At 34.0% G+C, this 13,962-nt stretch overlaps 2 protein-coding genes and 1 pseudogene across 3 annotated transcripts in view; 2 read left to right on the top strand and 1 right to left on the bottom strand.

Annotated features, from left to right (window-relative positions):
- Positions 1 to 13,962, top strand: part of LOC146719798 (uncharacterized) — a 192,963-nt gene that overhangs the window by 45,590 nt on the left and 133,411 nt on the right.
- On the top strand, positions 1,822 to 3,002 carry LOC146719801 (uncharacterized; annotated as a pseudogene).
- Positions 7,186 to 13,962, bottom strand: part of Argl (Argininosuccinate lyase) — a 105,231-nt gene continuing 98,454 nt past the window's right edge. For both annotated transcript variants that reach the window (XM_085489518.1, XM_085489519.1), the window contains 5 exons: positions 10,268 to 10,461; positions 9,429 to 9,628; positions 8,392 to 8,616; positions 7,540 to 7,646; positions 7,186 to 7,462 (listed from right to left, as the gene is read on the bottom strand). In XM_085489518.1, coding sequence (XP_085345644.1) covers positions 7,312 to 7,462; positions 7,540 to 7,646; positions 8,392 to 8,616; positions 9,429 to 9,628; positions 10,268 to 10,461 — 877 coding nt within the window. In that variant the 3' untranslated portion in view covers positions 7,186 to 7,311. The remainder of the gene's footprint in view (positions 7,463 to 7,539; positions 7,647 to 8,391; positions 8,617 to 9,428; positions 9,629 to 10,267; positions 10,462 to 13,962) is intronic.

The raw sequence follows: 13,962 nt of genomic DNA, 5'->3' as shown, positions 1-13,962 counted from the left end.
CTCGTAGTCTAACGGCGTCTTTACTTCCTCAATTCGCGACAATGTATCGGCCACTCCGTTTTCTTCTCTTGACCCGTACCGTATATCTGTTGTAAATTGTCCGATAAAATCAAGATGTCGGAATTGTCGCGGTGTGCATTTCTCCGGTTTCTGTCGAAATGCATATATTAATGGCTTATGATCCGTATGAATTGAGAAGTTTCGCGCCTCGAGCATATACCGAAAGTGTTTCACTGCCAGATATATCGCCAGAAGTTTACGATCAAACGCGCTGTACTTCGTCTCTGCCGGACTCAGCTTTTTTGAGAAGAACCCTAGGGGCTCCCAATCGTCTTTTTACGCTGCTGCAATACAGCTCCGACACTGTAGTCCGATGTATCCGTGAATGCGAGCTCTATATTCATTCTCGGATGTGCTAAGAGGGTCGCTTGAGTCAGGTTTCCTTTGGTTTCCTCGAACGCTCTTCGTGCTTGCGGAGTCCATGTTATAATTGCCTTTCCTTTAACCCTCTCGGTCAGTAGATTACTCAGAGGTGCTTGTTTTTCTGCAGCTCCCGGTAAAAATCGTCGATAAAAATTGAGCATTCCCAGGTATCGTCTCAACTCCTTTGCGGTCTTTGGTTCTTTCATACTTGTAATTGCCTGCACTCGCTTTGGCAATGGTCGCGTCCCGTCTTTGTTCACTTTATAGTCTAAAAATTCAACTTCGGTCTGTCCAAATACGCATTTCATCGGGTTAATTATTACTCCATACCTCTGTAGTCGTTCAAATACAATCTCAAGATGTTCTTCATGTTCCTTTTCCGACGTCGATGCGATAAGGATGTCGTCAATATATGCGTATGCAAAATCCAATCCATGTAATATTTCGTCAATAAACCTTCGAAAGGTCTGTGCTGCATTCCTCAGTCCAATTGGCATGTATGGAAACTCGAACATTCCGAAAGGTGTTGTTATCGCTGTCTTTGGTATATCTTCTTCCGCGACTGGAATTTGGTGATACGCCCGAATTAAATTAATAGTAGAAAAAACGCGTTTGCCTTGTAATGACATTGTAAAATCTTGGATGTGTCTGATAGGATATCGATCTGGCATCGTTCGCGCATTCAACGCACAATAATCGCCACTCTATTCCATCTTTTGGTACCATGTGTAGCGGTGCCGACCAACTATTCTTCGACGGTCGAATAATTCCAAGCTCCATAATCCGTTGAAATTCTTTCTTTGCTGCTGCCAAACAATCAGGCGCGAGCCTCCGTGGCCCGCACACTACCGGTTGTCCTGGTGTCGTGTTGAGTCCTGTGTTTAATTTCTTTTGGCCGCCCCTTGGGCCTCGTAATGTCCGGATATCGTGCTAATATCGCGTGATACGGTGTCACTCCCGTGACTGTTCTAACGCTTGGTACGCTGCATCGTACACAGCGTCTGACGGCCGTGAGACTCGTCATCGACAAGTCGGCGATTTCGTAAATTGACTAGAAATCCATAGTAGGATAAAAAATCCGCTTCGATGATAGCCTTTTCCACGTTCGTGTTCACGAATCTCCAAGTAAACGTGCGTCGCAGTCCGAAATCCAACGTAAGTGTCTGTATGCCATATGTGTATATCACCGTACCGTTCGCGGCGAATCGCTCATACGCCGATCTCTGTCGTGGTCCACGCACTAATTTACGAGGAAACACGCAAAGATTCGCACCTGTATCGATGAGGAAACTGATCTTAGTATCTCGATCGAACATGAACAGACGGCGCGATGCCTGGCTCGAATCGCCAGCCGTCTAGCTATGATAATAAATCTCTTTACTTAACAATACTTATTTTTCTGAAAATTTATTTATAAGCACTCATGAATCTTATCTCGAGTCTTTGGAAAAAATGACTACGTTGCTCGAGCAGGATTTTGACAGTATTTATGAGGGCTCGTCGTCGACCCAAAATTTTTCGGTTCCGGTTTTCTCTCATCACGCACGACTATACCGCGTATAGATATCCCGAAATTCAACGGATTGCCCTCGGACTGGCTTTTGTTTAAAGATATATTCAGTTCTTTGATTATAGCTCATCCGACACTATCATCCGTCAAAAAAATACAGTATCTGAAGACCAGTCTTGTTGGATCCGCCACTTATTTTCTGAAAAATACGACGCTCACATCGGAAAACTTTCAAAAGGCATGAGATGCTCTTATCTTTTTTTACATAAATAAAAGGCTGCTAGTGAACTCAGTTCTGCATTCGTTACTGAGTCTGAAGCGTATGTTGAAGGAATCAGCTCAAGAGATGGAGACTCTTTATACTTATATCATGCAGATCCATCGCACCCTCGAGATTCTACAACGGCCAGTGCAATATTACGACGATTTTCTTGTCTTTATAACCGTACAAACGTTTGAATTCTGATTAAGTCAAAGCATGGGAGCAGCATCTGGGCTCGTCCAAGGAACCGCCTACCTGGGGTCAGTTCAGAGAGTTTTTAATCACCAGGTTGCTCTCACTTCAAACATTTGAAAAATCTGAGCTGTTAAATTCAGGGACGCAAGACGGAGCCAAGGCACATTATCAAGGAAGAAATAAAGATACGCACTCGAATAAGTCAAACCCATGCGTATTATATTCAGCAGCACATTATCTCGGCAACTGCCCTCAGTACAAATCCAGACTGGTCCCACAACGACTTGAGATTATGAAAGGGCACCGTTTGTACTATAATTGCCTCGGACCACATCGGGTCTCCGCATGTCGTAATACTCGGCGCTGCCAAAAACCTGTGGAAAAAAACATCATTCGACAATTCATGAAAAAGAACCGTCGAAAAAAGATATGGCTGTTCCCGCACCGTCTTCATCAAATACAACCGCATCAAGTGCCACAGATGCCTATGTTCATCACGCTTTTTTCAGCCTTCTTGCTGTCTCAGGCGTCTTACTCGCTACAGCACAAGTCATCGTTATATCCCTTAGAGGGGATACTTTAAAGACTCGTGCACTTATTGATCCAGGCTAAAAAATTACGTTAGTAACAGAACGAGTCGTGCAAAGGATTCATCTTCCCCGCACATCATCGTCTATTCCCCTGAGTGGACTAGGAGGTAACGATCCAATAAAATCAAAGGATTGACGCACTTCACTTTGCGTTCGCATTTCGATGACACGGAGTTCACAATCTCAGCATACATTCCGTAGCTTACATTTCCTCTTCCATCTACGAACTTTCAAAATACATCTTGGCCCTACCTCGACGGGCTTATATTAGCAGATTCTAACTATAAAAGGCCACGACAAATTGATTTTTACTCTTAAGCGCTGCTACCTACAACTAAATTATAGGACTCATAAAAGAAGATATAAACTCGCCGATAGCACAGCGTACGCGACTCGGATGGATAATTTCGGTACCAGTCGGCACTCAACCTAATTTGTGCTCAGTGCAAGGATATTACGTTACCATCGATCAAGACCTCCACCAATTATTGCAACAATTTTGGGAACTTGAAGAGGTTTCTCTAATTTCTCTTTCAACCTCCTCAACTTTATCCGGATGAAGAATGTAAATATCATTTTAAAATAACTCACTCACGTGATCGGAGTGGACGATATATTGCCAGTCTTTCCTTCAAGAAATCTACGACTGAATTCGGAGAATCTCGTTCCAGAGCTCTGCGGATTATGAGTAGTTTAAGAAGAAGATTAAATTCGGACGCTGCCTACGCTACAGTATACGAGATTATTGTATTTCTGCAAGAGCTTTGGTCTCTGAAAATCGGCTGGGATGATCCTATTCCCGTCTCTGCAGCCAAAAAGTGGATTCAATATCAGGAGGATCTGACTTACATCCCTAATTTGACATTTCCTCGATGTTTAAACACTATTTCAGGACAAGCAATTGAGTTCCACGGATTTTGTGATGCTTCGCAACTAGCCATCTGTGCGGTCGTCTATATCCGAACATCCAATTTAGAAGGAAGAAATCGATCTTAATTGATGTGCTCTAAAACCAAGATCGCGCCTCTTAAGAAAATGACGATCAGGCGCCTTGAATTAATCGGGGCAGTAATATTAACTCAGCAAACACCGATATATAATTGTTACATTGCTATAATAAAACGGAATATAACAGATAATATAACGTGTACGTTACATGTAACATCCATGTTAGTTATAATTTCCCACTGATAGATGTAACATTTTAATATAACATATATTACGTTGTAGTTATATTGTAATTATATACCAAATAGCACATTGATGTATTGATAAGTCAGTGCTATCTTGGGATATAATGACAATATAACTACAATGTAATATATGTAATATTAAAAATGTTACATCTACGAGTGGGAATTACAACTAACATATACGTTACATGTAACATGCTTAAGTATATAACATTTATATACTGTGTTTGCTGGGTTGCGTAACACGCCATTTAATGAGAGCAATTAGATACTTCATCAAAGTGTTCCGCACTTTTTCTTTTGTATGTATATACAATTTTGATACAAAAGTTGCAGAAGCGTTTGATAAGTGTATTTAAATATAAACTCCGATGTTACAGAAATAAAAGTATTCGACCTTCACATTTAAAATTCTTTTAATTTTTCATCTCCCGCGTTGTCGCACTTCTTGGGTGGGATGTTCATTTCTTCTCGCAACAGTTGTTTATAAGAATGGAAAAGGCATCAGAATTATATTTCTAAGGACTGCTATTCTTGAGAAATCTTTTGAAAAAAAACTATATAAGCAATTTAAAAATAGAACTTTTCACGAACATTACAATTTTAATGCAAATATAAAACGGACATTAAAATGTGTACAATATACATTATAAAATATATACTATTAAATTAAAAGAATGCAGGGAACACTTTTCCATCCTAAAAATTATGCTATTTTTTAAACCGCCGGAACTCGGCGAAAAGTCGGCTGAATCGGGAATCGACTTTTTCGGACCGATATATTTTTTTCGTTTATATTAATTTTAGGAAATTTTAGGGAATTTGTTAGGAAGAAAGAGGAACTTATAAATCTCGATTTGAAATTGTTCCTCATCTTGGCAAATTTGCTAAGCATTATATGTTGGCTCTCACAGCAATAGATTCTCTATCCTTGTAATATAATTAAAGTCTGTCAGGAAGAATGTAATATAAAAATGTTTGCAGACGATACGTTAGTGTATGTAAGTGGAGAAAGTAGTGCGGAATTAGAAAGAAAAATGAATATGGCATTTGTTGCAGTGGAAAGATGGATGAATACAAATAAGTTAAAAATAAACGCGGGGAAAACGCAATATATATAGTAGTTCGAAGTATAAAAAAAGAATTGAGAGGTAACATTACATTGGAATGTTTGGACAAAACAGAGATAGAGCGTGTGAAAAGAATGAAATATCTAGGCATAATTATTGATGATAAGTTAAGATTTAAGGACCACTATAATTAAATGCTAAAGAAAATAGGGAAAAAAGTGAGTTTTTTAAATATAATAGGTAACTACATATCGGCATACACTAAATGCATTATATATAAATCAATCATAGCGCCTCACTTTGAGTATTGTGCGACGTTGTTAATTGATATGAGAGAAACACAGCTGAATGAGTTGCAAAAAGCGCAAAACCGGACCATGAGGGTCATATTGCAAGTGATAGATATACCAAAGTAGAGCGTATGCTGCAAGCGTTGCAGTTTATGTCCGTAAGACAGAGGATATATTATAATGTGTGTATATTTATTTTTATGATTTTAAGGAATATGTTACCAGGTCAATTAAAAAAATAACAGTAGTAGGAAATGAGAGTGAAAGACAGACGCGACAAGCAGGGAACATTGTAATGCAATTTTGTAGCACGAGTGCGCAGAAGAGTATGTTTTATGAAGAAGTGAAAATGTTTAATGCCTTACCAGCTAAAATAAAACGAATTGATGAGTTTGAAGCGTTTAAGCGAACGTTAAGGATGTTCGGGCAGTACAGGTACTTTTTCTCTGCTAAAAATTTACTTTCTTATATTTACCGGCTCGAGAACGTACTCACAAGGAAGCCGGTAAGAGAGAGAGAGAGAGAGAAAGGGGGGGGGGGGAGAAAGCGCTTATTAATTTTTATTTTCAGAAACTATTGTATCAAACCAATAATTTTTTGTAACGCCTGTTGCGAAACGATTTTCGATTGCTGTTTAGTGTGCGGGAAATCGCTTATTTCTCAACGATTCAATGTTTGCCTTACTTTACCACACTAGTGCGAGAAAAGCATCTTTATTATTTACTTCACCGCACTAGTACGGTAATGTGTTACTATCGTTACACTTTACCGCACTAGTGCGGAAAAAAATCTTCTTTCTTAATGGTTATTAATTGATAGTTTTTGTTTGGTTATAGTCTCGTACTTGTGTGAATGCATCATAAGCCTGCGGTTCATGCGACAACTTCACGCGCAATGTAATTCGTTACTTTCCGCACTTGCCACATAAGATACTATTAAATTACAATCAATTCAATTAGAATTAATCTTTTGTTTGTGTTTCATTTCTACACATATTACGTTTTATACCTTTAATTAAGTTTTTATTTACTCTAACAATTTTGTGATTTTTTTCTCTTTTTCTTTAACTAAATGTTAATGTAAATCTTTTGTAACGAATAATGTGGCTAAATCTTTTGTGTTTTGTTATGAATTATTCTTTAGAGAAATTATTATTTAATAGTCAGTTTAAAGTTGCATAATTGTATGGAATTGACTAATAAAAGGACCCTTTAAATTAATTCATTTTTGTATCATTCTGCCGCCTGCCAAACTAGCGTATTATTCTAATACTAATATATGTAAAATAGTAAATTTTATATTATCAATAAGTAGTAAGTAATATTAAAAGATATATACAGGGCAACAAAAAAGTCTTAAACAGTTTAATCTTTACCGATGAGACTAGAAATTCTTGTAGCTTTATGAAAATTCTTAGTAATTCTATTAAAATAACAGAAATTGTTGATGATGCCAAATAAAAACAAAACAAAACAAATAAAATAAAATCAAAATATTACATTTATTGTTTTTAATAATTAAAAAGACTAAAAACTAAAAAAATAATAAAAAACTAAAACAAATTTTAATTCAAAATTAAATTCAAAAAGTTGTAATATCCATAACTTGGTTATGGTTTGTGGACCTATGTTGATAGGAATTTTTTCTAATGCTTTGAACTATTCGCTCTTTTTTTATTATATCCTGTATGTATAATATAATTTATTGTTAGAGATAGCACATATATAATTCAATCTTTTGATATAAATATAATTTGATATAAATATCTTTCGATATAATTATTCTTTTAATGAATAATTACGCAGCCAACATCGCAAACTATTAATCTGCTGCTGTACTGCTTTAAAACTAGTTCCACCGGCAGTTTTGTATTGATCTACGCTGCAATTGAAGTCCCAAATACATGATATATCTTCTTCAAACACCTCGCTAAAACAGTTAAATTTTCTTTAACAATTCTGTTTAAATGCAACTACTTTTTCTTCAAAGATTTTGGTTATATATACCTTATCGTTTTTAATTGTTGCATGGACAACTTTGACAACGGTATCTCTTTTGATTCAGCCAAAGCGACAGCTTTTCCAGCTAGATGATGACTTTCTCTAAATGATATCTATATATATTTTGATCCAAATTTATTATTATTAATAATTGTATGTTTAACTGTAATTAATTAATAAGCTTCATAATTGCTAGCAACTTTACACTACATGAAAATTATATTTCTCATTTTAATGATAAATATAGTTTTTTTTTCACAGAAATACATACAAATTATGTTTAAAAAAAAGTTCAACAAGTCTGTTAAACATCTGTATCTAAAAAAGCTATTAAAAATCATGCTTGATGCAAGCAATTTATAAAAATAAATGTTTATAATATTAGATTATTAAATATTGTATGAATGTATGTAATATAAATATATATATATATATATATATATATATTTTGATAAAAGTTAATAATTAATAGTTAATTTTTAAAGTTATAACTTTCCTTTTCTATTTTGTTTGCAATAAAAGTGTGGACACGTGAAAATTAATATATTATTAGTTTTATTTTTTGTGAAGTTGTTTAGCAGTTATTTATAAACATTTTAATCAATTGTGAATTATATTAAAAATTAAGCGCGCGCTTGTGTTTATAGCAGCTGTCATCGCGAGAGTTAATAATGTGACAGGTAGTGTTCAAAATACAATTTATGATAATAAAAAATTACACATTAAATTGCACCAATAACGCTTATGTTATCTAATGTAATTAAAATTTAAAGAAATTAAGTTAATGGAGCAAAAATAAACTATTTTAAAAATGATCAAATAAAATCAAGTTTTCAAGGATGGAAAAACAATACTTACGCCTTTGTTAACAAGATAATATGCCATGTCAGTTGCGAGCATATCGGATGTTAAAGCCCTCTCGCAACTTTTCTTGTTTACTTTCAAGGTGGCCAATGCTTTTTCGGCGATATGAAACATCTGATATAACGTATCGTATGTATAAAATAAAGATTCTTTATCTTCCTGAAGATCTTTGTTGTACGTCGATGGAATTCCTTTAAGTGTCACCATAAAACCAGTGCACTAAAATTAAAATAATTTTACGAATAAATTTATCTTTCAAAATATTTTCTTGAAATTTTTTTATATGTATTTCTATGAATATATAAAAATTATGCATAATTATGTATATATATGTTAATTATATAGATATAGTTAGAATTAAAACACTATACCCGTCTCTTGTCAATTTATTATATGATTTCTTTAATAATATCAGACCAAATAATTTAGGAATAGTATATATATCGCTAGTGGTAAATATAAATTGGTAGAGTTAAATCGACGTAATTAGCCAGTTTATTTAATTAAATTCACAACGTTTCGATCATTTGGTTGTGGTCCTTATCAAGTGAAATACATTAATTAATAAACGATGTACTGATCAAATAGTACTTAAAAAGAATCTAATAAATTATCATAGTAATAAATATAAATAAGGAAAAAAAAGAAACACGTCTAATTATGTTGTTGTTGACTGAGCATCATACTGATTAGACGTGTTTCTTCTTTTTCCTTATTTATATTTATTACTATGTTAATTTATTAGATTCTTTTTAAGTACAATTTGATCAGTACATCGTTTATTAATTAATGTATTTCACTTGATAAGGACCACAACCAAATGATCGAAACGTTGTAAATTTAATTAAATAAACTGGCTAGTTACGTCGATTTAACTCTACCAATTAAAATCAGACCAACTTTTTCTAATAATGTTGAATTTTTAAACACTTTTGCAATTGCTTTAAATGGAAAATTTTCTTCTTTCTAACAACTTTCTTTGTAATCTAGTAGTTATGAGGAACCAATGATTTAAATATATTTAAACAAACCTTTCCAAATATAGTGCCAGTTTTTCCACGTATTAATTCCATGCAATCCGGATTACGCTTCTGAGGCATCAGACTGCTACCAGTGGAATATTTATCAGCAAATTGAACAAAATTAAATTCCTGAGTGCTGTAGATAATCAAATCTTCGCAAAAGCGGCTCAGATGTATCGATGATAATGATGACCAAAATAGAAATTCAGCTTAAAAGATTAAATTAAAACTAAGTAATGCTTAATAGTATATTAGCTAACAAGTGCGGGGGATCGTAAATCGGCCGAGAGTGCGGAAGTTTGGCGCACGAGGCGAAGCCGAGTGTGACAATCCGCACGATCGACCGATTTATGATCCGCACATGTTGGCTATGATATTTTGTGTGACCGGTGCGTGGAAAAGGAGCCCTTTCTAAAATCCCATCATGTGCGGAAAGGGCGACTTTTCGCGCGCTGGTTGCACAAAAATTATTTAAACACTTATAGTGCGAAAAAAGAAATATCTTATTTTATTAAAAATTTGTATTTTTGATTTTGAGAGAGTCCATTTTCCTTTTATAATGCCATCAAGACTAATTTTGAGTTATAACCGATTAAAAAAGAACAACTTTTTGCAAATTAAATTTCAGAAGAAAACAAAATATGAAAATTATGTTTAGTTTTCCCGTTAATTTTAAATATGTTTTATTTTAAAAGAATTTAATTAAAAACAAGATTGTAAAGATAATTAGTAAAATTAGAAAATTGATCCAATAGTGTTGATCTTTTTTAATAAAAGAATTTTATTAAGAAAAAATAGATTTAAAATAAGTATAATAATTTAAAAAAGCCTGAATTTAAAATATATACCGACGAAATCTCGATCTCCGACAGCATGCATACTATTTTCGGTAATTTCATCGAAACCAAGTTCCATAGCCAAAAATTGACGATCAATGGCGAAAGGATTTCCAGCTATTGCACCGCTACCAAGTGGTAAGATGTTTACGCGTTTACGCACCTCTAATAGTCTTTCCAAATCGTGCTTCGCGTAGCAAGCATAACTGCGAAATTTGAGAAAATAGTAAAAAAGAATTTATTCAAATGATGTAGGAATGAACTATTAAAAATTCTCAAATCGAAATTTGAAAATTATTAAGAGTTTAACAAGGCTCTATAATATAAATATAAATTTAAAGTGTAAGACAGGCAATAAGAACCAAATTGCGGATGACAGTGCGTTATCCCAACGAAACTAAAATTTTTTTCCGTTAGAATTAAATACCTGTGCACAAGGCACCAAATTTTACTTATTGTTAGTCACGGTTAAGATTTAAAATTGGAATAATCTCTACAAGAGATTTAATTCCATACATCCCCTCTTCCCCCCTAAGGAAATAAATGCGAGAGAAAAATATAGATCCGAAAGTCGCTGAATCGGGAATCGAACCCGAGACCTTTCTCGCTTGCCGGGCGACTGCTCTTCCAACTGAGCTATTCAGATCCTTTCGATTCTATACTTTTCTCTGCTATATATATAATAATGTTGGTAAACAAACGCCTTTAAGCCAGCGTGTATAAATTAAGAGTTTAGTAAGGCTCTATAATATAAATATATAAATTTAAAGTGTAAGACAGGCAATAAGAGCCAAATCGCGGATGACAGTGCGTTATCCCAACGAAACTAATATTTTTATTTTTAGAATTAAATACCTGTGCACAAGGCACCAAATTTTACTTGGTCACGGCCAAGATTTAAAATTTATTTCCTTAGGGGGAAAGAGGGGATGTATGGAATTAAATCTCTTGTAGAGATTATTCCAATTTTAAATCTTGGCCGTGACCAAGATAGGCCGTAAAATTTGGTGCCTTGTGCACAGGTATTTAATTCTAACGGAAAAAAAATTTTAGTTTCGTTGGGATAACGCACTGTCATCTGCGATTTGGCTGTTATTGCCTGTGTTACACTTTAAATTTATATTAAAAATTATTGTTTTTGAATCATTATTATTTATTAATATTTTTAATTATTGTATTAAAATATTAAAATGCAAATTAAATTACATAAATAATTCCACATTAACCAAGTAAATTGCATTAAATTTTATTTTTAATTACTTTAATTATATTATATTTATTCGCACATTATGTTTTGAAAAATTCTTTATCAGAAAATATATCTTGTTTGTTTTAAAATTATATTAAAATACGTATACACCATACTTAAATAAAATACGCAATTATTGTACTTTTTTAATACAATAATTGTAGGTAATATTGAAGCATTACACTCATACACAGGGTGTACAAAAAATTTCAGGGGATATTCCTTGATTTATTTTATCAAGAAAAAACCAGCTGGCGCTTGTTTCTCGCTTTGCGCGCTCGGTATGTTGCGGATTTATGAGGATAAGCAAATAACAATTCGAATTTAAATTCGAAAACCTCGGGTTCAATTTTCGATTTAACAACTTTTGGGCCAATATTTTTTCGCCTTTTTTTCTACAGGGAGATCAGGGGAAAATAAGCGAATTTAGTAATTTCAGATTCAGATACATTTCTTGAAATAAATCTTACAAGTAGTAGTATGCTAAGAAAAAATTGGTATTCGCGCACATTATCTAGTAATTTAATAATTTAACGTAAAAATTACACGATTGATTTTGATAACAGACTAAAAGCAAAGAATATAGAAGCACGGTTCTCGGTACCCCGCGGATTACACGAACTGGGGTACTTTGCTATAGTTTACGTCATGTATACTGTACTATCTACAGCATTTCAGTACAATATATGTGACGTAAACTATAGTAAAGTACCCCAGCTCGTGCGACCCGCGAGGTACCGAGAACCGTGCTTCTATACTTAAAGGGATGCCGGAGGTATGTTTTTACCAACCGAATGCGAATATTAAGTTATTTTTAAATATTTTTTTATTGATTATACATATCAATAAATCGTTTTTCACGATTAAAGTACTTATAAAAATGGACCGCGCTAGCTATAATTCCATATATAAATCACATAAAAATGAAAAATTACAGTTTTGTTATCGGCTTTTTTTGTGTCAGTTTGTAACAATACTGGGATGTGTATTTTGAGAAAAGGTTTTTAAACCATTTCTCCCTAATGTGTAAGGAAGAGATTACGACATTGTTAAAGGATGAAAGGTTTTGCGTGATAATGAGTTTCCATTAAATTTAATTTTTGATGCGCTTCGTAAGCGGCTCAAGACGTTATTTGCTAGAGCGCAGAATAATAACTTAGATTATGATAATGGAGTCACGAATGTCAATTCGGCGCCCGTCACATATTTCAATATACCATATGTACCTAAATTTTCCGAGCAGTTCAGTCTAGTGGTCCGGAATTTGGATGTAAAGAAATTTTACACGGGTATGAATAAGCTCCGCTCGTTCATCCGCGTCCATAAGGATACAATATCTAAAGATTGGTATAATAATGTAGTGTACAAAATTTTATGCAAAAATTGTGATGCGTCCTATGTGGGCCAGACAGGCAGACAGTTAAAAACACGCATTGAAGAACACAGAAATCATCAATAGAAATACTACACAGAAATCCGTTATCACGGACCACAGACTTAACAATCATGAATTTGATTGGGATAATGTTGAAATTTTGGATGAAGTGCCGTTCTTGAAAAAGAGACTTTTTTCAGAAATGTTGTTTATTAGGCGTCAGAAGGTTTAAATTGCCAGGAAGACACCGAGTGTCTACATCAGGCATATATATTTATTGTTACAAATATGTCTCAAATTTATTGAAATTCTGACTTTTGTATGGTTGTTACAAACTCTCTTAAAGAGTCATAAATCAAGATTATAAACTTGTTGTTATTGAGGCTTTTATATAATTAAGTTTGATTCCCTCTTAAAGGGAAATGAACCGTTGTTCGATGACCTATAAATAGTCTCATATCTTGTTTTCATGCCTCATTTGTGCGCCGGACGCGTCCGGGTTAGGTAGCGTGCGAATATGTGTGATGTGTATTTGTGAGTGGTAGTGGGCCTCCTATTGGAAGTGCTTACTGGCTACATTCAGGATGGATTACCTTTGAAAGTATTATTACTATTTCATTACTTTGTGATGTTTGACCAGCTGGGGACAATTTGGGAGGCCCACTACACGTAATGCGATTGAGAATTTGAAAGTTGTGAGACAGTTTCTTTCTCATGGTTTGTGTTATGTTTGTTGCTATTATACTGAAGATGGTCCAAAGAAAGAACTGAAACGTTTATATTGAATAAACTTGTTGGTCTTACAAGTTATTGTGTTATTCTTGTTGCGCTCCCCTACACCTTGCGCTTGGCTCTATAAGCCTTGTTTAGATTTGTATTGTTTCAATAAATAGATATTTGATCATTACTTAATATTCGAATTCGGTCGGTAAAAACAAACATCCTGCATCCCCTTAATAAGTCTACTTTAGTCTGTTGAGTATTTCGAAGATTCGAAAAGTTTGATGTGTATAATTAATCTATTCCCAATATTTTTCATATTTGTTTCACAATTTTGACATTTTGTATTTTGAAAATATAGCA

The sequence above is a fragment of the Nylanderia fulva genome, unplaced genomic scaffold (assembly GCF_048542155.1).
Source record: "Nylanderia fulva isolate GAGA-0341 unplaced genomic scaffold, ASM4854215v1 Scaffold86, whole genome shotgun sequence".
Taxonomy (NCBI): Eukaryota; Metazoa; Arthropoda; class Insecta; order Hymenoptera; family Formicidae; genus Nylanderia; species Nylanderia fulva.
Note: the sequence above shows the minus strand (reverse complement) of the source record. Positions and strands in the feature narration are given on the sequence as shown.